Below are 22,105 nucleotides of genomic sequence, written 5' to 3' on the forward strand. Positions count from 1 at the left end.
TCATTATTCAGCAGACCGAATATTCGGCAAAATCAAAATAATCGAGATATTCGGCCCGAATATTCGGTACATCTCTAGATATAACCACCTCCCTGGCTACAACCATGGACGCTACCAACCCTGGAATAAGAATAGTCTTTATATTTTTCAAAAGCTCCTTTCGTCTGATAACATCAACCTCGCCTCTTTTATATTGAAAGTGAGTGGAATCTTGGAATGGTTGCGAGCACTTTCAAAGTTCTCAGTGTGCTTGAGCGCGAATATCTCCCCCTCCTCATATGATGAAGTACATTTGTATCACTTTGATTAACGAAACCACCACTTACCATGCAGGTTTGCGGACCACCGTGTCAGTCAGTATGAGACCGCCGCCGATGAGGAAGGCTCTCTCAAATATCTCAGGTTACTTACTTATTGATACTTTCTCTGACGGCCCCGTTCTTGAAATTGCGAAATGCAAGAGTTGTACTTAAGGTAGTCACTCTTTCATTTCCGGGAAATTTCAAGAATCAGTCGCCAGGATTGCATCCAAAAAGGTGTGAGAATGGTGAAGCGAGTGTGTGAACTAAAGAAACTGAGAACAGAAAATTATTAATCACAAAGATTTTTTTAGGAACCCGACCAAATCCCACTCAAAATAGCCACACTGAAACGTGAACATTTTTCTGCCTGTTGTTATCCATCTGTTTTGCGTGTAAGATACCTACGAATTAATCTCACGACCGATCGTAATTTTCAGCTTGTTTAAAGCGAAACTCTTGTATTAGACAATTTGAGACATGGCAGAAAAAATGTTTCGCGCACTGAGGATCTGGCTGAGGCACGTACGTATCACTGTCCGGGACGGAATTTGAAATTAAAAAACCCCATTCATTCTACTTGATTTCGCGAATAATTTTCCTGTAGCCAAAGTGGAAGCTTAATTTCAAGTTGTGTCTCGTTCGTATAAGTTAGATAATTTAACAGAACACGATCAATTCCCGACTCGCGAACATGGAAAACTAACCGCAAGTGTCCTTTTCTTTGCTTATCTGTGGTCTATTCCAGGCGGAAAGACTCCCGATGTCGGATCCCGATCGTACATGGAGATCATGCGCGAGCAGCAGCTCAAAGGCGAAGAGGCGGAGGTTTGTCAAACCAATACCAAGTCACCTCCAATCAACGATCTAACTCGCTCTCCCTCCCTCTTTCAGCTTCGCAAAAAGATCCAGGAAAAGGCCAAAGATGGAACGCTCAAGGTGAGCAGCAGTAGCAGCAGCAGCAGTTCCAGTGCAGCCAATGGGGATGCGAGCAAGGCGCCAGTAGCCGAAGCGAAGAAGCGTGGTCGCTGGGATCAGACGGTGGAGGAGACGTTCGTGCCGCCGAAGAAGCTGGCTGTGCCGGCCACGCCGACGTGGGGCGATGCGGAGGTTAGTAGGATGAAGATAGTAGGGTTAGATCGCAATATTTCAACGTCTTTAACGAAATTGAACATATTAATATCAGTTCTGAGAGAGACTTTAGAGACTTGGTTACTCTTTAAATGAAAGTCTCTTCAAAAGTCTATTTGTTTAAGGCCGCACGGGACGTCATCATAATCACCCTATCCATTTCAAGACGCAAATCCCAAGAACGAACCACTCCCTATATCGGTGCGAAAAATGTATCACTATGATTCTATATATGTAGTGCACAACCCAATAAATTTTCAGCTTCATCGGTTCACTAAAACTCGAGATTTGCTTCCACAAAGTTTTGATGATAATTGTTAGAGTGAGACAAAAGATAGGGAAAATAACACGGTCTCCCGTGTCACCTTAATAGAAGGTTTTTGAAGTTTCTTTTTTAATCAAAATTGAAGGTACTTTTTCCTTGCAGTAAATCCTGGTGGAAAATCGTACATAGAAGCCCTAGAAACACGTTCAGACACAGAGACTCTTACGCGATTATTCCACAGATTCTTCAGGACCTTTCCACAGATTTCTCGAGAAAACGCTTCAGGAATTTTGCTGGTGGTCTGGTATACACCCAGAAGCTCCCATCAATTCTCATAGGAACTCCTCTAGTAATACTTCCAAAGATAGTTCAAAGGTTGCTCAAAGGAACTTCGTCAGAATTCTGCAACTGCTTCTAGTAATTTCCAAATGGTTTTTTTTTCTGGTAATTTTCCCAGAGGCTTTCTAACGATTTACTCCACAGATTTTCACCAGTAGTTACTCTAGTAAATCTTTCAAAAAATTGCAGGAGTTCTTTCGATAAAACTATTTCACCGTTTTTGGAAAAAAAAATCATACAAAACATTATTCAGAACTTTCTACGCCGATTTTTGAAGTTATTTTTCTAGCCAAAACAGGTGGAAAAACTTCGCTACAACTGGAAGTATTCTTAGTGTGCTTATGAGCACTTAAACAGTATTGGAAGGCACCAGCAAGTAGCAGCAGGGCCTTACAAGGGGAGAATTTTAGATTCCAAGGAGGACTAGGGTTTTAAAGCCCATCGTTCACAGCGAAATCGAGTAGCAACATTTGCCAGGAAGGAAACAGGGAATTCGTGGTTGATGGAGATCGAAAAGAAGGTCAACGAACTACGAGTACACGAAGGATAGGACTAATGTGCATCACAAGATTAGGAATCTCGTAACAAGCATGAAATCCGCCAAAAACGCAGCAAAAAACGAACAGAAAGCGCTAAAAATGAAAGCCGAGGGGTATGCGAATCGGACGCCTCAGTAATTAAATAGTTATCAGTGTAACTCTAACCCTCAAGAACACATGGGCAAACTCTATGACCGATTGAATAAAATGCTTGCTTTTCCCATACTAATTCCCATACAAACTTTGAAGGGCTTGTGCAGTCTCAGTTTTTATCCAAATGAGTTCAAATTTTAGGAGAACACTCAGAATTTGATCTAGAATCGAATGAGCGGTGTGGAGCAAAAACGATTGTTTGAACCACTCTAATACCCATATGGATCACCAGGCAATCCGCTAATCCATTGGCCGACGGGACTGCGCGGCAACGCCGAGAAACGCGACTATCGCGCAGTTGAAAACGAAGGACCTTTTCGTCGAAGCACTTCGTCTAGATAGCGATATCCCGGATCGCGATACGGTGAAGCTGACAAGGATGATAGTCAAGGCGTGTGACAACAATGCCGAGAAAACGGAAGATGCCAAACAATCGGCGTCCCGTATACTGGTGGAACAAGGCACTTTGCACTTTTCGCGTTGCTTGTCTTAAAGCCATCAGGAGACGATATCAGAGAGCGAGACACGAGGAAGTCCGAGAAGAACGGATAAATGTATTTCAGCATGTCAGAACGGCTTACAAACGAGAGATAAAGCTGCTTCAAACAGCAGTGCCGAGTAGCTGATGTTAATCCTTGGGGGGATGCCTACCGAGTGATAATTGTAGCATACCATTTGGATCCATAACCCAAAATAAAACCCATGATGTAAAATAACACACCAACCATCCTAGCACCAAAGCAATGACCAGGCAATTATGCAATCATAAACGGCACATATGGATGTCATTAACCACCGAGGTGCATCGTTCTATCGGCTCACTTTACCTCCCTCGGTGAGGTCCGGAGCTGGTTGCAGGCAACTCGGAGGAGTCAAATAACAAGCCAAGCCAAAGTGATCGCGACAAATAACCGATATTGCTTAGCATGCAAAGATGAACTTTTTTGGTCACATTGTCAATCCAGTTGTCTCACCTATGCAACAAATTACTCTTTCTATCATACACACTTTAGCAAACTGTTCCAGACCTCGAAAATGTATAAAAACCTATGAACTGCAATAAACGTAACGATTCTGACACATTAGCTCGACCCAATTGGACGTGTCCAAATTTGGCCATCGACCACTAATTGAAGAACCCTTATGCGACCCAACTGGCAGACGTCAGGATGGCTATCGTTTAGTAAGTAAAGTCAAGTTCGTCGCGATTCAATTAAGAACAGCGACGTTCGCAAAACCACGTTGAACCGCGGCGTACCAGTGATCGCGGCGTACCAGTGATAAGTAACCTAAATGGCGACCGGACTAGTGAATCTGTAAAAAGTATTCACGCTTGAAAATGTAAAAAGGCGAAAATAAAGATGAACTCAGAAGAAAGCAAACAGTTTTGGAGTGAAATTGATGCGCAAGCGCGCCAAGATTATAAAAAATGCGTAGAAAGTGTAGAAAAATCGCGACGAACTTGACTTTACTTGCTAAACGATAGCCATCCTGACGTCTGCCAGTTGGGTCGCTTAAGGGCTCTTCAATTAGTGGTCGATGGCCAAATTTGGACACGTCCAATTGGGTCGAGCTAATGTATCAGAATCGTTACGTTTATTGCAGTTCAAAGGTTTTGACGTAGGACTACGTCTTTGTTTTCTATATTGGGGTGCACTTTAAAAGAACGGAAAATGAGACATGTAACGAAATTAGGGGAGATTTTGAACGTTAATAACTCAGTTGTTTATGAACCAATTATTACGATTTTAGTATCATTCGATCAGAAATGTATCTACGCATCGTTAGTAATATATCCGATAAGTGAATTTTGTTGTTAAACTATTGAAAATTTGATAAATGTTGACCCCTTTCTTATCCAACCAATCACGTTCGAGCACTTTTCGACGGAGTCGCTTCCCACTATAAAAGCAAACGGGTCCCTGCTTCTTCCCTCAGTCTTCTTTTTGCGGTCGGACTGTGAACACGATCGGGCGAGTCATTCTCGCTTTGCTTTTGCACCCGCGTCACAGTTCAATTGGGTCCTAAAATTTTTAATGAAATCTTGTTTTTATTTAATAACACGAAAAAGCATGTTACTGTAACGACTTTAGCAATTTTTCCCGCTCAAATAATGGCTATATCATGTTTAAACTTTAATTTAAGGTGAAGATGAAACGAAGCCAAAGTTCAAATTTTCAAGAGCACGGTTCTGGAGAACCAAACATCCGTTTAATCTGAAAACCTAATCGATTGGTCAACACCAGCTAGTGACCAATCGATTAAGTTTTCAGCTCAATCGGATGTTTGGTTCTCCAGATCCGTGCTCTTGAAAATTTGAACTTTGGCTTCGATTCATCTTCACCTTAAAAACTTAGTCCATAAATGAACCTTGACACTTTTGATCATGTTTGACGTTCGCTTAGTCGACAAAAACACCACAGGGGTTTTAGTTCGACCACTGGGGTTGTTCCTATCTGACATTTCGTAAGGGACACGGAAAACAAAATACACCCAAAATTCGAGTTTAAGCCAAAGGATGTGACAAAATCTAAAAAAATGTTTTTTGTGCTTAAACCAACGGAAAACATTAGAAAGTTGAGTAAACATGTGTTTTTGGCCTAAACTTAAGCGTTTGGCACTAAAATTGGGACAGGGCTTTAGGACCCTATTTGTGTCGTCGGAAGAGGAAGACGCAAGATTGATTTGCGGCGGCGATGACGATGGCTTGGGCGCTTCTCCGAGCTGCAAACTACTGCTGCTCGGAGAAGCGTCCAAGCCATTGTCGTCGCCTCCGCAAATTTTCCGCGCTCCCAGATTGCGACCCGTGATAAATTCAGCATCGGTGGTCAAGAAGCAAGCCCGATAGGAACCAGATACCAGAAGCCCCCAGAGTTGCTGATCCGAGGAGCTGCTGCTAATCGAGCGTCGGAATCGCTCGAGATTTCAAGAGTGAGCATCGTTTTCAGATTTCAACACGTGCCCGTGGATCCACTACCCGTTGCTGTTGTGTTTGCGTTGAGGATTTCCCGTTTGACCATGGCAATCAAGTGATAACTTCCCGCAGTGCTATTTATCTGCCATCGAATCTTGTCAGGACCATCAAATTTGTGGAAAAGAGTTGAAGGAATGCATTTCCGATCTAATAATCTAATATTTCTCAATCAATCTCGCAGCTTCATACAAAATTTAATTTGTTATGAATAATTGACTATTCGTGGACGCTGCTGCAATGCCGTCGGGGTGAGTGCTCAACATTTCACAACGATTGTAAACTAGAGTAGAATTTCCGACAGTGTCTTTGATTTGCCATATTTTATGAGAATACTTCGATTACGAAAATGATCACATGTAACAAAATTGTGACATGTTTAGAATGCTTTTGAAAAGAAATTCCCATTGAACAATTTTCATAATTTTGGCATCATGGATCAGAAATTTACCTTCATATTAAAGAAAACATCATTTTGGCACCCATTAATTAGAAATTCACCTTCATACTAAAGAAAACTATTGATTATCAATAGCTATCTAGAGAATATTTAGTAAATGTCAACCCTTCCAACTATTCATGTTCGATCAATTTCTCACGCGTTATCATTTTCCGCAATTTTCAAGTAATTCTTAGCCCAACACATTATTGGAACATACCCATTTTCCAGATTGGTCGCCTAGAAATAGAAGAGCACGAACGGGAGGAGCATAATCTGCTAATCTAAGGGTATATAGCATGCTTCCTTCGTCGGATTCGGTTTCATTCCGTTTCGACTTCCGAGCTGGCAAGAGCTCCTCCGATCCTGTCAGCGACGTCCGCACCTGCTCTGACCTTCAAGCTAGCTCCAGCGTCTGGTGATCGGCGGTCAAGAAGCAAGCCCGTTAGGAGCCAAATACCAGAAGCCCCCAGAATTGCTGATCCGAAGAGCTGTTGCGAATCAAGCGTCGGACTTATGAAATCGTTCAAGATTTCAAGAGTGAGCATCGTTTCCAGATTTCGCCTTGTGCCCGGTGATCCACTACCCGTTGCTGTTGTGCGCCATCCACGGACCATGGCAATCAACTGATCAATTCCGCAGTTCTATTTATCTGTGACCGCATCGAGGCTAAGAAAGCCATCGGCCCTTGTCAGGGCCATCAAATTTGTGGAAAAGAGTTGAAAGAATAATATTTCCGACCTTATTACATCTTATATTCCTCAAGCAATCTCACAGTTTCGTACAAAATTCAATTTGTCATGAATAATTGATGGCACGACAATTTGAGACTATTCTTGGACGCTGCTGCTGTGCCGTCGGGGTGGAAGCTCTACATTTCACAACGATTGTAAACTAGAGTGACATTTCCAACAGTGTCTTTGATTTGCCATATTTTATGGGAGCATTTCGATTATGAAGATTATCACATGTAACAAAACTGCGACATACTTATAATGGTTTTCAAGAGAAATTCTGATTGAACAATTTTCATCATTTTGGCACCCATTAATCAGAAATTCACCTTCATACTAAAGAAATTTATTGATTATCAATAGCTAACTAGAGAATATTTAGAAAATGTCAAGCATTCCTACTATTCATATTTGATCAATTTCTCACGCATTACCATTTTTCGCAATTTTCAAGTAATTCTTAGCCCAACACATTATTGGCACATACTCATTTTCCAGATTGGTCGACTAGAAGAGAAGAGCACGAATGGGAGGAGCATCATCTGCTAATCTAAGGGTTTAAAGCATGCTTCCTTCGCCGTATTCGGTTTCATTCCATTTACGTTTTTTTCGAGCTGGTAAGAGCTCTCCGAACCTGCTTAGCGAGGAGCACCTCGTAGCCAGAAGCCTGTTGAGCTGTTGATCAGCATCTGGTTTATGAGATTTCGGCTCGTGATAAACTCATCTGTGGTGCAGTCAAGAATCAAGCCCGTTAGGCCTCATTACTACTTTTATTAGACAAATCGAGCGTCCAGCTTGTGGTATCGCCAAGATTTCAAACTTAGGCTACGTTTTCAGATTTCGACTTCAGCCGTGTGATCTAATAACTGTTGCCGATGTGTGCCATCCAAACCACGAAACATTCAACTGGTTGGGGATTCTTTGTTTAACCATGGCAATCAACTGATAACATACTGTAGTGCGATTCATCTATGACAGCATCCGAGATAACAAAGCCTTTGGCTCTTTTCAGGGCCACCAAATGTGTGTAAGAGAGTTAACAGAGTAATATTTCCGACTTTATTTATCACATTGCCAAGCAATGAATAATATTTCTCTCAAACCATAAGATCAACAAAGCGATGACTGAAGCTTTCATTATAATCCTCGAATAACATCCTATACACATTGCTGTTAATTATTCTTTAATAAGAATTTCTTAGATTTTGCTTCAGCATACTGAACAAGCCTCAATCACTATTGTTCTTTCCAATGCTACCATATATTTCATAGGAGGTTACTAATATAATTTCAAAATGATCATACAACCTGAAGTGAAATTTCATATTTTCATAGATAAATATGACGAATTCATCGAATAAAGATAACGTATATTTGGGACATGATTAAACGTACACTTGGTTGCAAATCGTTATATGCATAAATATTTACGAAATTTTCGAGCACTGAAAACAGTATGAAGTCAAAACGAGCAACAAGAACGACATCATATTCAGTTAAATTAACCATCGAGGTCCTACGTCACCAGTTTGTACAACCCCATAGGGATGTACCCTTATAGTTTTTATACATTTTCGAGGTCTGGAACAGTTTGCTAAAGTGTGTATGATAGAAAGAGTAATTTGTTGCATAGGTGAGACAACTGGATTGACAATGTGACCAAAAAAAAGTTCATCTTTGCATACTAAGCAATATCGGTTATTTGTCGCGATCACTTTGGCTTGGCTTGTTATTTGACTCCTCCGAGTTGCCTGCAACCAGCTCCGGACCTCAGTGCGCATCGTACCTTCGTGCTGTGCGTACACGAATTCTCTCTGCTCTTGGAAGTTTTCTTAAAAACTACCTAAAGCAATAAAACAGTACTTTTCAGTGCTACACAAACAGTACTTTTCAGTGCTAAAATTAAAAACAGTACTTTTCAGTGCTACTTAAACAGTACTTTTCAGTACTATTTTTTCTACTATTGATCCCTTTACGATCCTTGTTTGGACCCGTGCCTTCGATTTTTCGTTGGACCCGTTGGCGAAAGCTAGCGGTGGTAATCCTTCTTGGACACCGTCTAGGGAAAAAACCTCTCGAAGGTCACGTCTTTCTCGTTTATTAACTAAACATGGTATCAACAACTAACAAAAGGAAGGGTGAATCTCTGAATTCACTACTTCCTTCCAAAAAAGTGGGTTTTAAAACTGTCACTACACGTGGCAAGAATGGAAGAAAGGACGCTTCCCCGGAATGCGAAGTTTCTTCCAAGGGTGAAATGAATAATTGTATTGAAATGAGCAATCAGTTCGATGCTCTAGACAAATTTTCCGAACACCAAATCGAAGCAGCCTCTAGCCCAGGCTCTTTGATTCAAGTGAGGAAGCAAAGAGTGCCGCCTATCGTGGTCAGTTGTTCCGAATTTGGGGGATTTAGGCAGGAGATCTTGAACTCCATTAGGGGAATCAAGGTTTCCTTCCAAATCGCAAAGAAAGGAGACTGTCGCGTTTTGCCGGAAACTCTTAAAGATCGCGAACTTCTTCTCAGATATCTTGAAGAGAAGAAGCACAAATTTTTTACTTATGACGACAAAACTGAACGTTTGTTCAAAGTCGTCTTGAAAGGTCTCTCAAGTGACTATAAGTCACCTGAAGAGATCAAAAATGGAATAAATGATTTACTTGGATTTTCCCCAGTCCAAGTAATCATTATGAAAAAGAGAACCCAATCTGGCATTGTTCGGAAAGGGCTTTCTCAAGAATATTATTTAGTTCACTTTAACAAAAAAGAACTAAATAATATTAAAGCTTTAGAAAAAGCTAAACTTATGTTCGATGTCCGTGTGACGTGGGAACATTTCCAGAAACCTGGAGGAAATTACCAGAACCCCACTCAGTGCCGTCGGTGCCAAAAGTGGGGTCATGGTACAAAAAATTGTCGCATGGATGCTAAATGCATGATTTGCGGAGGTTCTTCTCACGCTAAGGACGACTGTCCTGTGAAAGAAGATACCAGAAAGTTCCAATGCGCCAATTGCAAGGGCCCTCACAAAGCTAACTTTTGGGAATGCATTTCACGCAAAAGAGTCGTTGAGGCTCGTGCCAAGCAGATGAAGGATAATATCCGTTACGATAACGGTCGTTTCCGGAATTTGCCTGGTAGAGTATCGAACAATGCTCATTTTTCAGTTAACGATCGCTTGATTAGGAATCATACCCATCAGGAAGATCATAATCATGCTCATTCACAAACAAATTTTAATCCGTCGGGTAGCCGTTCGAATCTTTCAATTTCGAATGTATCTACCCACGGTAAATCCTTTGCCGATATCGTAGCAGGTAATTTGAACTCTTCCCCTGTTCGTTCCATGAGTACCCATTCTACTTGTTTCAAATCAAATGGAAAAAACCCTACCGCCACAGGTAACTCCTACCCCGCTTCTTCGTCTACCGAAAATTCCAATGGGAAATCATCAGATGATATGTCTGCCTCTGATTTTAATTTTCTAACTGAACAATTGAATCTAATGATTGATGCAATGTTCAAAGCCACCACTATGACTGAAGCAGTCCAAGTAGGTGTGAAATTTACAAATCAAATTGTTATTGGATTACGTTTTTCTAATGGATCCAAATAATAATTTAAATATTTTAAATTGGAATGCTCGTTCTCTGAATGGTAAAGAGGACGAGCTGTTTAATTTTCTTACAGCTAATAACGTGCATATAGCAGTTATTACCGAAACTTATTTAAAACCTGGATCCAAACTTAAAAAAGATCCTAACTTTTTTGTTTATCGTAATGATCGACTTGATGGGGCATGTGGGGGAGTTGCAATCATCATTCATAGGCGTATAAAACATCAACTGTTTTCGTCATTTGAAACTAAAGTTTTTGAAACTTTAGGTGTTTCTGTTGAAACACAGTTTGGTAAATATACTTTCATAGCTGCCTATTTGCCTTTTCAATGCTCTGGACAGCAAGTTAATTGGCTTCAAACTGACTTGCGAAAATTGACTCGCAATAAGTCAAAATTTTTTGTCATTGGTGACTTTAATGCCAAACATCGGTCATGGAATAATTCTCAAAGTAATTCCAACGGCAGAATTTTATTTGATGAGTGCTCTTCAGGATATTTCTCAATTCAATACCCTGATAGCCCTACATGTTTTTCTTCTTCTAGAAATCCATCTACGATTGATTTGGTCTTAACCGACTCTAGTCATCTTTGTAGCCAATTAATTACTCATGCTGATTTTGATTCTGATCATGTCCCTGTTACATTTCAAATATCGCATGAAGCGATTCTCAATCCTATCAGCTCCACTTTCAATTATTTACGAGCCGACTGGAATATATATGAAACGTATGTTGACTCTAATCTTGATGTTAACATTTCTTTAGAAACTAAAATTGATATTGACAATGCTCTTGAAACTTTAACAAATTCCATTGTTGAAGCCAGGAACATTGCAATTCCAAAATGTGAAGTAAAATTTGAATCCGTGATTATAGACGATGATCTTAAACTCTTGATCCGTCTTAAAAACGTGAGGAGAAGGCAATTTCAACGCACTCGCGATCCTGCTATGAAAATTATATGGCAGGATTTGCAGAAAGAAATCAAGAAACGTTTTGCAGATTTAAGAAACAAAAATTTTGAAAATAAAATTTCTCAATTGGACCCCGGCTCTAAGCCCTTTTGGAAATTATCTAAAATCTTGAAAAAACCTCAGAAGCCTATACCGGCATTGAAAGAGGAAAACAAATTAATACTAACTAATTGCGAAAAAGCTCAAAAACTTGCTATGCAGTTTGAAAGTGCGCACAATTTTAATTTAGGACTTACTAGTCCAATTGAAAATGAAGTTACTCAGGAGTTCGAAAATATTCTCAATCAAGAGAACGTTTTCGAAAATGCCTGGGAGACTGATTTGGAAGAAGTGGGAACTATTATTAAAAAATTCAAAAATATGAAAGCTCCTGGCGATGATGGAATTTTCTACATCCTCATCAAGAAACTTCCAGAAAGTAGCTTATCATTTTTAGTTGATATATTTAACAAATGTTTTCAATTAGCATATTTTCCTGACAAATGGAAAAATGCTAAGGTTGTTCCAATTTTAAAACCAGACAAAAATCCTGCTGAAGCTTCTAGTTATCGTCCAATCAGTTTGCTTTCCTCCATCAGTAAACTTTTTGAAAAGGTTATTTTGAACAGAATGATGGCCCACATCAACGAAAATTCAATTTTTGCCAATGAACAGTTCGGATTCCGCCATGGACATTCGACCACTCATCAACTTTTACGTGTAACAAATTTGATTCGTTCCAACAAATCTGAAGGCTACTCTACTGGTCTTGCTCTTCTAGACATAGAAAAAGCATTCGACAGTGTTTGGCATGAAGGTTTGATTGTAAAATTGAAAAATTTTAATTTTCCAACATACATTGTTAGAATAATTCAAAGTTATCTGTCAAATCATACACTTCAGGTTAATTATCAGAACTCCAGATCTGAAAGACTTCCTGTAAGAGCTGGTGTTCCCCAAGGCAGCATTTTGGGACCAATATTATACAATATTTTCACATCTGACATACCTGAGTTACCTCAGGGATGTCAAAAATCTTTGTTTGCGGATGACACAGGCCTCTCCGCCAAAGGACGAAGCCTGCGTGTCATCTGTAGTCGATTGCAAAAAAGTTTGGATATTTTTTCTTCATACTTGCAAAAATGGAAGATTTCTCCTAATGCTTCCAAAACTCAACTAATAATATTCCCACATAAACCAAAAGCTCTTTATTTGAAACCTTCAAGTAGACATGTTGTCACGATGAGAGGGGTTCCATTAAATTGGTCAGATGAAGTTAAGTATCTAGGACTCATGCTAGATAAGAATTTAACTTTTAAAAATCACATTGAGGGCATTCAAGCCAAATGTAATAAATATGTAAAATGTCTCTATCCCCTTATTAATAGAAAATCAAAACTTTGTCTTAAGAACAAGCTTTTGAAATTCAAACAAATTTTCAGGCCAGCCATGTTGTATGCTGTACCAATATGGACTAGCTGTTGTAATACCAGGAAGAAAGCTCTGCAGAGAATTCAAAATAAAATTTTGAAAATGATTCTGAGGCTTCCTCCCTGGTATAGTACCAATGAGTTACATAGGATATCCAATGTTGAAACATTGGAACAAATGTCAAATAAAATAATCAATAATTTCAGACAAAAATCGTTACAATCTTCTATTGCCACGATTAATGCGTTATATGTTTAGGTTAAGTTAGGTTAAGTATATTAAAAACTTTTTTTTTTCTCTTATAAGCAGGTGAAATCAACTCACCTGTAAAAAATCTGAACTGCTACGGCAAATGAAATGTAATATGTTGTTAACAAAATGTTAATAAAATCTTAGATTTGTTTTACCAAATTAGGATGATAGTGTTGTCTAATAACACAGAACACCTAGATATAAGAAATAATGAATGTAATGTTTGGAATGATACTAATAAAGAAATTAAAAAAAAAAAAAAAAAAAAGCTCCGGACCTCACCGAGGGAGGTAAAGTGAGCCGATAGAACGATGCACCTCGGTGGTTAATGACTTTCATATGAGCCGTTTGTGATTGCATAATTGCCTGGTCATTGCTTTGGTGCTAGGATGATTGGTGTGTTATTTTACATCATGGGTTTTATTTTGGGTTATGGATCCAAATAGTATGCTACATAATGGCGAAAGTCAAGGGTCCGTCGACGCCGATCTAAACGTGTGCGGACAAACTGAGAGTTATCGTCGAGGCTGTATTCCCAAAGCATGACCTACAATGAGGCCGGCCAAACCATATGGCAATGGAGTGGTAGGAAATGCGGAAGCTCGTCAGATCTCCAACAATGAGCTTATACCAGCGGTGAAAGCGTTGAAGCAGAACAAGGCCCCGATTATGGACGGAGTCCCCAATGTGACACTCAAAGCAGCGGTCCTTGCGTATCCAGATATGGTTAGGAAGGTTATGCAGAAACGCCTTGACGATGGTCAATTTCCAGAAATATGGAAAATTCAGAAACTGGTACTGTTGCCGAAGCCAGGAAAAACGCCCGGGAATTCAGGATCATATAGGCCTATATGTTTACTGGATACACTCGGTAAACTCTTGGAACGGATTATCCTTAACAGGGTGATGAAACGTACAGAGAGCAAGAACGGACTATCAGAAAGGCATTTTGAGTTCCGGAAAGGAAGGTCGACGGTGGACGCTATTCGGACGGTGCTGGAGAGGGCCGAGAAAGCAATGAAACAGAAGCGTAGAGGGGATCGTTACTGTACCGTGGTCATGATAGATGGTGAAGAACGCGTTCAACAGTGCCAGCTGAGAGGCCATTGCCACAGCGTTGCACAGAATGCGGGTTCCCGACTACTAGTGCCAGATTTTAAAACCAACTTCCAAAATCGAGTACTGAGGTATGAAACCGATGCCCGCCCGAAGGAGTTAAAAATAAAGGCTGGAGTCCACAAGGTTCCATACTAGGTCAAACGCTGTGGAATTGTACGACGGGGTCCTATTGCTGGAGCTACCCAAGGGGGTCGAGATCGACATCCTAACGGTAATAGGTTTAGTCGCAGGAGGAAGTAGAAATGCTGGCAACGAGTTGTGGTCGACCTGGTCGAAGATTGGATGGAGGTAGTCAAGCAGAAGATAGCCCAGCAGCTGCAAAGCAGTCATGCACGGCGATATCACTGTCGGGGGGCATGCCATAGCATCACAGCGAACGCTGAAACACCTGGGCTGAACTTCAACTGTCACGTCGATTATGGTTGCGAGAAGCCGAGGACAGGACTATATCGTCGGGTGTGGTATGCCTAATCGTTGGGATGATCCCGATCTACATCATCCTGTCCGAAGACATCGACTGCTATCAGCGAAGAGAAACGAGTTCGCTGGCTAAGTGGCAGCAAGATTGGAATGCCTCCAAAAAAGAAAGGTGGAGCACGAAGAAGTGAACTTCCACCCGACACAGTTCCTGTCAGGTCATTGCTGCTTCAAGCATTATCTGTAACGATTCGGCCATGCGTTTTTACCATTCTGTCCTGGTCTATTGATTGAAGAAACGCCAGAACATGTTGTCTTCAACATAGTACGAAACATGGTAGCGGCTGCTGTTGGTGAGTGGTAGTGCAAATAATGTCTGGCTCACAGCGCAACTGGCGAGCAAAGCAGCGAAACGAGACGCAGAAACCAGCGCTTGACGTCGGGTTGTCGAGACCATGGACCGGAAGCCAACCTCCCACCGTCTGTAAGAGAAAATAAAGGAGGCCATCGGGCGCGATCGGAGTAGGCTAGATCCTCCGTCGGGGACTAGACCAAGTAGAACGAGCATAACATAGTATTGGTATCAAGTCGTTGAAGCGTCGGCAAACCGAAAGTCTCCCTTCAAACGGAATTGCAAAACCGACCATGACACTTGGCCTACCACCATCGAGTCGAAGTAGGCTCCGAATATCCTCCGTAGGGGACTAGCTGAGTGTATCGCGAAAAGCATCGGCAAATGGTCTTCAAGGCGCCTGTGAACCAAAAGCTTCCTTCCACCGGAATCGTAAGGCCGACCTCGGCATCTGGCCAGATAGCATCGGTTCGGAAAATCTTTCGCCGCCGCGGAAATCTTTGTCAGAGTAGGATAGACCCACCGTCGGGGCTATTCTGAGTAGTACGAGCGTATCTCCGACTTTAGTCGTCGGAGCGCCAGTGAACCGAAAGACATCCTCCAACCAGAATTGCTGGGCCGGTTTCGGGAGATATTCCTGCGTCGGGGAACTCTCCATCGGAGTAGTCTAGCTCCACTGTCGGGAACTATGCCGAGTAGTATCAATCACGACGATCCGCCGGTTTTGGTCGTGGGGGCGCTTGCGTACCGGAAGTGACCCCTCAACCGGTATCGCAAGATCGACTCGGCATGCAACCGATTCGCCCGAAGAGCATGACAAGAGCAATGGAGTCAAGTGCACCAACAAACACGTAGCATCTACAGTCATCTCTCCCTTACTCGATATTGAAGGGACCATCGAGTTAGGGAGGTATCGAGTTACAGAACACAAAACCAATGCAACTGCGATCCAAGGGACCATCGAGTTAGCCATGAAAACCAACTTTTACTATGGTTCTCTAACTCGATATCGAGATACGGAATATCGAGTAAGGGAGAGTTAACTGTATATAAAAAAAGAATCGATGACAAAAGGTCGAAAGACAAAAGATTGAATGAGAGAAGGTCGAAGGAGAAAAGGTCGAATGGACAAAAAGTCGAAGGGACAAAAGGTCGGATGGCTGAAAAGGTGGAATGTACAAAATTATCTGTGGAGTGAAATCTCATACAGACATAATTTAGGAAGGCAAGCTAAATCAGTAGTGATTGAAAGCAATCCTTTGTGTCAATTTCCCAACTTAGTAGGCTATGTGTTACAGTGGGGGACCGAAATCCGTACAGGCTCAAAATCCGTACACTTCATACAAATAGTAGGCGTTTTGTAAGAAGTGGACGGATTTAGACTCATTTCTTAGGTGTATGGATTTCGATCCCACGCGGTACCTGTTGCCTAATGTTGCTGATTGGGCATCCTGTTTTACACCTAGTTGACAGTGATGTCTAAACTACTAATTTGTCAAAAAAGCTTACAATATTGTTTCGTGGATCCCTTTTCTTGGCGGAAAAAATTGTGTTCAAATTGAATGACCAAACTGTTCGGGACCCTCAGTGCAAAATTTATGGTTTAACAGCAAAACTTACAAAGAAGCAAAATCTATTGTTAAACATGCAAATTAAATGCTCATAAATACTCACAAGCATAAAAAACAGCCGATATTTTGAAGAAGGCAAAATTTTAACTGAAAAATATACAGGCAAAATGTAAATTATGGTATAAAGGTATCTATGAAGAACAGACGATGTATAAAAGAAGTCGTCGATACAAGTATAAAATCGATATAGTATCTAGTTCCAAAAAAAACAGCCAATGTATACAAGAAGGACAAATTTCTATTGAAAACGTTTCAAATAGAGATCTGATAACCACTCCATAGCATAACTCAAAAAAATAACAACCTACGTTCAGAAAATTAATCTTTTGTACGGAAAATAATAGCCTAAACACAAATTGCTTCAAATAGTATTTCTAAAGAAGAGCTATCATTAAAAAGACACATATGAGAAGCGAAACCTTTCGGGTGAAAATGTTAGCAACTAAGTGTACACTATTCTTTTCAGCAGTAAAATTTTGAAGTACGGCCTTTGTTAAAGTTAAAAATATGCTGAATCCATACTTTAAACTAAAAGAGCATTTTTTCCATTCAACCTTTTGTCCCTTCGATCTTTTATCCATTCGACTTTCTGTCCTTCCACCTTTTGTCATTCGACCTTTTGTTCTACAACAAAAAAAAAGTCTCACATGGCCCAGGCGTGTGGCCGGCTCCAAAATGTGAGTGACGTTGAATGTACGACTCGTGCTGAAAAAATCATCAATTTGCAACTTGTTGCATAAATAACTATTTTAGTAGTTGTAGAACAGGTAAAATGTGAGGATAGTTGAGTCGCCCTTGGGCTAGTATAGGGTTTCTGATAGAAATACCTAACGATTTTTTTCCAAGACGTTCTATAATAATTTCTTGAATAGTCTTTACAAAATCTTTGAGAACTTTCTTGTTCAATTTATCGAGGAACTTTAAAGGACTTCCTGAAGAAATCTTAGAGTTAATCTCTCGAGTAATTCCTAAAGGTAACTTTAGATAAATTGCCGACATAAATTGATATGTAGAATGGCGCTTGGCGAGTTCCTCAATTTACCTCAAAGTGGGAGCTGGTTTATTGTCCAGTAGTAATTTTTCCGCTGTCTTGAACACCCGTGCCTGTGTTCTCAGTGCCATTCAAATGTTCGTCTTAGTGATACTTCCACCTTTCAATCGTCCATAAGTCCGCCGTTCAAAATGCTCCTATCTTTATCCGTACACATATCGAGAGCACGTAAACTTTCATTAATTAACGATTGAAGATGCGCCACTTTCATTCGAGGCAAGAAAGATCGGCGTCAAGCTGGCTCTTCACAGAACAAAGTACTTCCAGACCCCACATTGCGTTTGCTGTAACATGTTTTGTAAACTTAGCTGCGACCCAACTCGTAGGTATTCTTATTATAAAACTAATTGTATTCTATTCTTTCTAATTCAACCAACAGAAAACCCCGGCCGATCACCGTTGGGATGAAACGCCCGGACACAAGGGCAGCGAGACGCCCGGAGCAACGCCGAGTGTCCGCATCTGGGATGCCACTCCGGCCCATTCCGGAGCGACTCCGGGTCGCGAAACTCCGGCGGAAAAATCCACCCGTCGCAACCGATGGGACGAAACGCCGAAAACCGAACGGGAGACCCCGGGACATTCGTGGGCTGAAACGCCCCGTGCCGATCGTGGTCCAAGTGACAGTGCTATGGACAGTACCACTCCGGCATCGAAGCGTCGTTCCCGTTGGGACGAGACACCCTCGAACGCCACCCCCTCGGCTATGACTCCGTCGATTGCGATGACTCCGACTCCACATGCCACTCCAGGACACGCCACTCCCCTGTTGACCCCAGGAGGTACGACACCTATCGGACACAAAGCCATGGCCATGGCTACACCAACCCCGGGACACCTGGCTTCGATGACTCCGGAACAACTCCAGGCTTACCGCTGGGAAAAGGAAATCGACGAAAGAAATAGACCTTTCAGCGACGAGGAACTGGATGCCATGTTCCCTGCAGGCTACAAGGTCCTACCCCCACCAGCGGGATACATACCGATCCGCACTCCGGCCAGAAAATTGACTGCGACTCCGACGCCCATGGCTGGAACTCCGGCCGGTTTCTTCATTCAAGCTGAAGACAAGAGCGCCAAATTCATCGACAACCAACCGAAAGGTAACCTTCCGTTCATGAAGCCGGAAGACGCCCAGTACTTCGACAAACTGCTGCTCGATGTCGATGAGGAAGCTCTCAGTCCCGAGGAGCAAAAGGAGCGGAAGATCATGAAGCTCCTCCTCAAAATCAAGAACGGAACTCCCCCGATGCGAAAGGCCGCTCTTCGGCAAATAACCGACAAAGCACGCGAGTTCGGCGCCGGTCCCCTGTTCAACCAAATCCTCCCGCTGCTCATGAGTCCTACCCTGGAGGACCAGGAACGTCACTTGCTGGTGAAGGTCATCGATCGCATCCTGTACAAGCTGGACGATCTGGTTCGGCCGTACGTCCACAAAATCCTGGTCGTCATTGAACCGCTGCTGATCGATGAAGACTACTATGCCCGTGTGGAAGGTCGTGAGATTATCTCCAACCTGGCCAAGGCGGCCGGTCTGGCCACTATGATCTCCACAATGCGTCCCGATATCGACAACATCGACGAGTACGTCCGAAACACGACGGCCCGTGCATTTGCGGTGGTTGCGTCGGCTTTGGGAATCCCGTCGCTTTTGCCTTTCTTGAAGGCCGTCTGTAAGAGTAAGAAGTCGTGGCAGGCCCGGCATACCGGTATCAAGATCGTCCAACAGATTGCCATCCTGATGGGTTGCGCTATTTTGCCGCATCTGAAGTCGCTGGTGGAAATTATCGAGCACGGATTGGTCGACGAGCAGCAGAAGGTCCGCACGATTACGGCTTTGGCCTTGGCTGCGTTGGCGGAAGCTGCGACCCCATATGGTATCGAATCGTTCGATTCGGTGTTGAAACCTCTGTGGAAGGGTATCCGAACGCATCGCGGTAAGGGTTTGGCTGCGTTCCTGAAGGCTATCGGGTATTTGATCCCGCTGATGGATGCCGAGTACGCTAACTACTATACTAGGGAAGTGATGTTGATTCTGATCCGAGAGTTCCAGTCGCCGGATGAGGAGATGAAGAAGATTGTGTTGAAGGTCGTGAAGCAGTGTTGCGCCACGGATGGTGTGGAAGCGCAGTATATCAAGGAGGAGATTCTGCCGCACTTCTTCAAACACTTCTGGAACCACAGGATGGCGTTGGATCGGCGCAATTATAGGCAGCTGGTGGACACGACGGTGGAGATTGCCAACAAGGTCGGAGCTTCGGAGATCATCAATCGAGTGGTGGACGATTTGAAGGACGAAAACGAGCAGTACCGGAAGATGGTGATGGAGACGATCGAGAAGATCATGGGCAATCTGGGGGCGGCCGATATCGATTCACGGTTGGAGGAACAGTTGATCGACGGTATCTTGTATGCGTTCCAGGAACAGACCACGGAGGATGTAGTTATGTTGAATGGGTTCGGAACAATTGTGAACCAGCTGAGCAAGCGGGTGAAGCCGTATTTGCCGCAGATTTGCGGTACTATTCTGTGGCGATTGAACAACAAGTCGGCCAAAGTGCGGCAGCAGGTGAGTGATTTTCGGGACTTTTTTTTAGTTATAATACATAATTACGAATCTTTTGAAAAAAGGTAATTTGGCATAATTTTAAACCGGAGGAAAGGTAAGGGTCATTTGGTATAGGGAGCTGGATCCTATTAATGGCACTTTTGATCAAGCGGCTACCTTCTACCAAAGCTGTGAGCTAGGATCTGGCTTCACAGTGTTGGGTAAGATGCGGCAACGCGTTATCGGATGGCAGCCGATCAACGCAAGGATGTGCAAGATGAGAATAAAAGGCCGTTTCATCAACTACAGCATTATCAACGTACACTGTCCACACGAAGGGAGACTTGTCGACGAAAACGCGACGTTTTACGTGCACCTGGAGCAGATGTATGACGGATGCTCGCCGCGTGACGTGAAAATCGTTGTTGGCTACATGAACGCACAGGTAGGACAAGAGGAGATGTACAGACCAGAGACCGGGCGGAACAGGCAGCACGCCGTATCTAACGACAACGACCAACGATGCGTCAACTTTACAGATCTCGTGGTATAGTAGTCCGAAGCACCTTCTTCCCCCGCAAAGATATCAATAAGGCCAACTGGTGATCATCTGATAACCAAATCGATCACGTTCTTCTCCGACATCAACAATGTTCGCACCACTACTTAGTTCGCTATATTACTTCCGATTCCAACCACTTCGGCGCCCAAAAGCACGCTTTGCACTCAATTGCACACCGGCTCTACAACATTCCAATGGAACAAGACGAATTCGATAAAGAAGAACATCAAATCCACGTGGCGGCCGAGATAAACGGGTATGACAAAACATTTGTTAAATTTTTTTTCCGAAAACACATACGCAAAAGACACCGAAGAAACATAACCACACTAAAATCGGATACTGAAAAAGTTAGAAGAGTCAGTCTGCCTTTCTTTCCAAAAGTAACTAATTCTATAAAAAGCACACTAAATTGACAAGGCCTACAAGTTGTACACAAGAGCGACAAGACCCTACGCGACTTACTGTGCAACCTTAAGGACAAGATTCCACCGGACGAACAATCTGGAATATATCGGATGCCTTGTAAGCATTGTCCAGCAATTAACATTGGTCAAACCCGTCGAAAAGTCAAATTCCGCCTGAAAGAACATAAATATGCCGTAACGGGCGGTAAAACAAACGAATTCAGTGTAGCAGCTCATGCGATAGATACCAATCATAAAATACATTGGGAAAGTGCGTAGCTTATCAAGAGCATTAAAAAAACTTCACACTTAAACGCATCGGAATCCATGTTTATCAGCAACAATCACGGACCGCTGATGAACGAAGACAATCCCCCCATCACATCGTGCCTGTTCAATTTGGTAGATACGAAGCACCAGTAGCATTTCTCTTCGGACGTCTACAAGCAACGTACAAAATGCAGTCAGTCGGACATTGTCCCGTAGATGGGCTATTGACAATTCGAGTGACAATTAGAAGTTCGGCAGTCAAAACTTCGGTGAAGTTCGGCGTCGGACTTTTGTCGGTAATATTTCATTCAGGGTGTCTACTACCTGGAAAAACCTGGAAAACCTGGAATTATCAGGGAATTTTATTCAACCTGGAAAAAACCTGGAATTCTCAGGGAATTCGAATTACAATCAGGGAAAATATTTTGGGGTAGTAATTCATGGTAGAATATGTTCACTACAAAGGATTTTTGCGTCAAAATCCAGAGATTATCATTACTTCAATAAAAAAAAAAATCGGCTGCGCCGCTATCATAACGTTACTTAAGCTATTCCGTGAGGATCCTTTCAGGTAGGGATCTTAATCGTCTTACTAAACATCAAATATCTTCAGGTATATTTGAT

At 42.3% G+C, this 22,105-nt stretch overlaps 1 protein-coding gene across 2 annotated transcripts in view; it reads left to right on the top strand.

The window, feature by feature from the left end:
- The window catches only part of LOC5578620 (splicing factor 3B subunit 1), a 63,478-nt gene that overhangs the window by 21,161 nt on the left and 20,212 nt on the right, over positions 1-22,105 (top strand). Inside the window, exons 1-4 of one of the 2 annotated variants that reach the window (XM_021839190.1) lie at positions 471-824; positions 1,048-1,127; positions 1,194-1,409; positions 18,074-20,263. In XM_021839190.1, the coding sequence (XP_021694882.1) occupies positions 1,083-1,127; positions 1,194-1,409; positions 18,074-20,263 (2,451 nt within the window). In that variant the 5' untranslated portion in view covers positions 471-824; positions 1,048-1,082. Of the gene's footprint in view, positions 1-470; positions 825-1,047; positions 1,128-1,193; positions 1,410-18,073; positions 20,264-22,105 lie in introns of those variants that run through there. The other variant, XM_001656996.2, reaches the window with a different exon arrangement.

The sequence above is a fragment of the Aedes aegypti genome, chromosome 1 (assembly GCF_002204515.2).
Source record: "Aedes aegypti strain LVP_AGWG chromosome 1, AaegL5.0 Primary Assembly, whole genome shotgun sequence".
Lineage (NCBI taxonomy): Eukaryota > Metazoa > Arthropoda > Insecta > Diptera > Culicidae > Aedes > Aedes aegypti.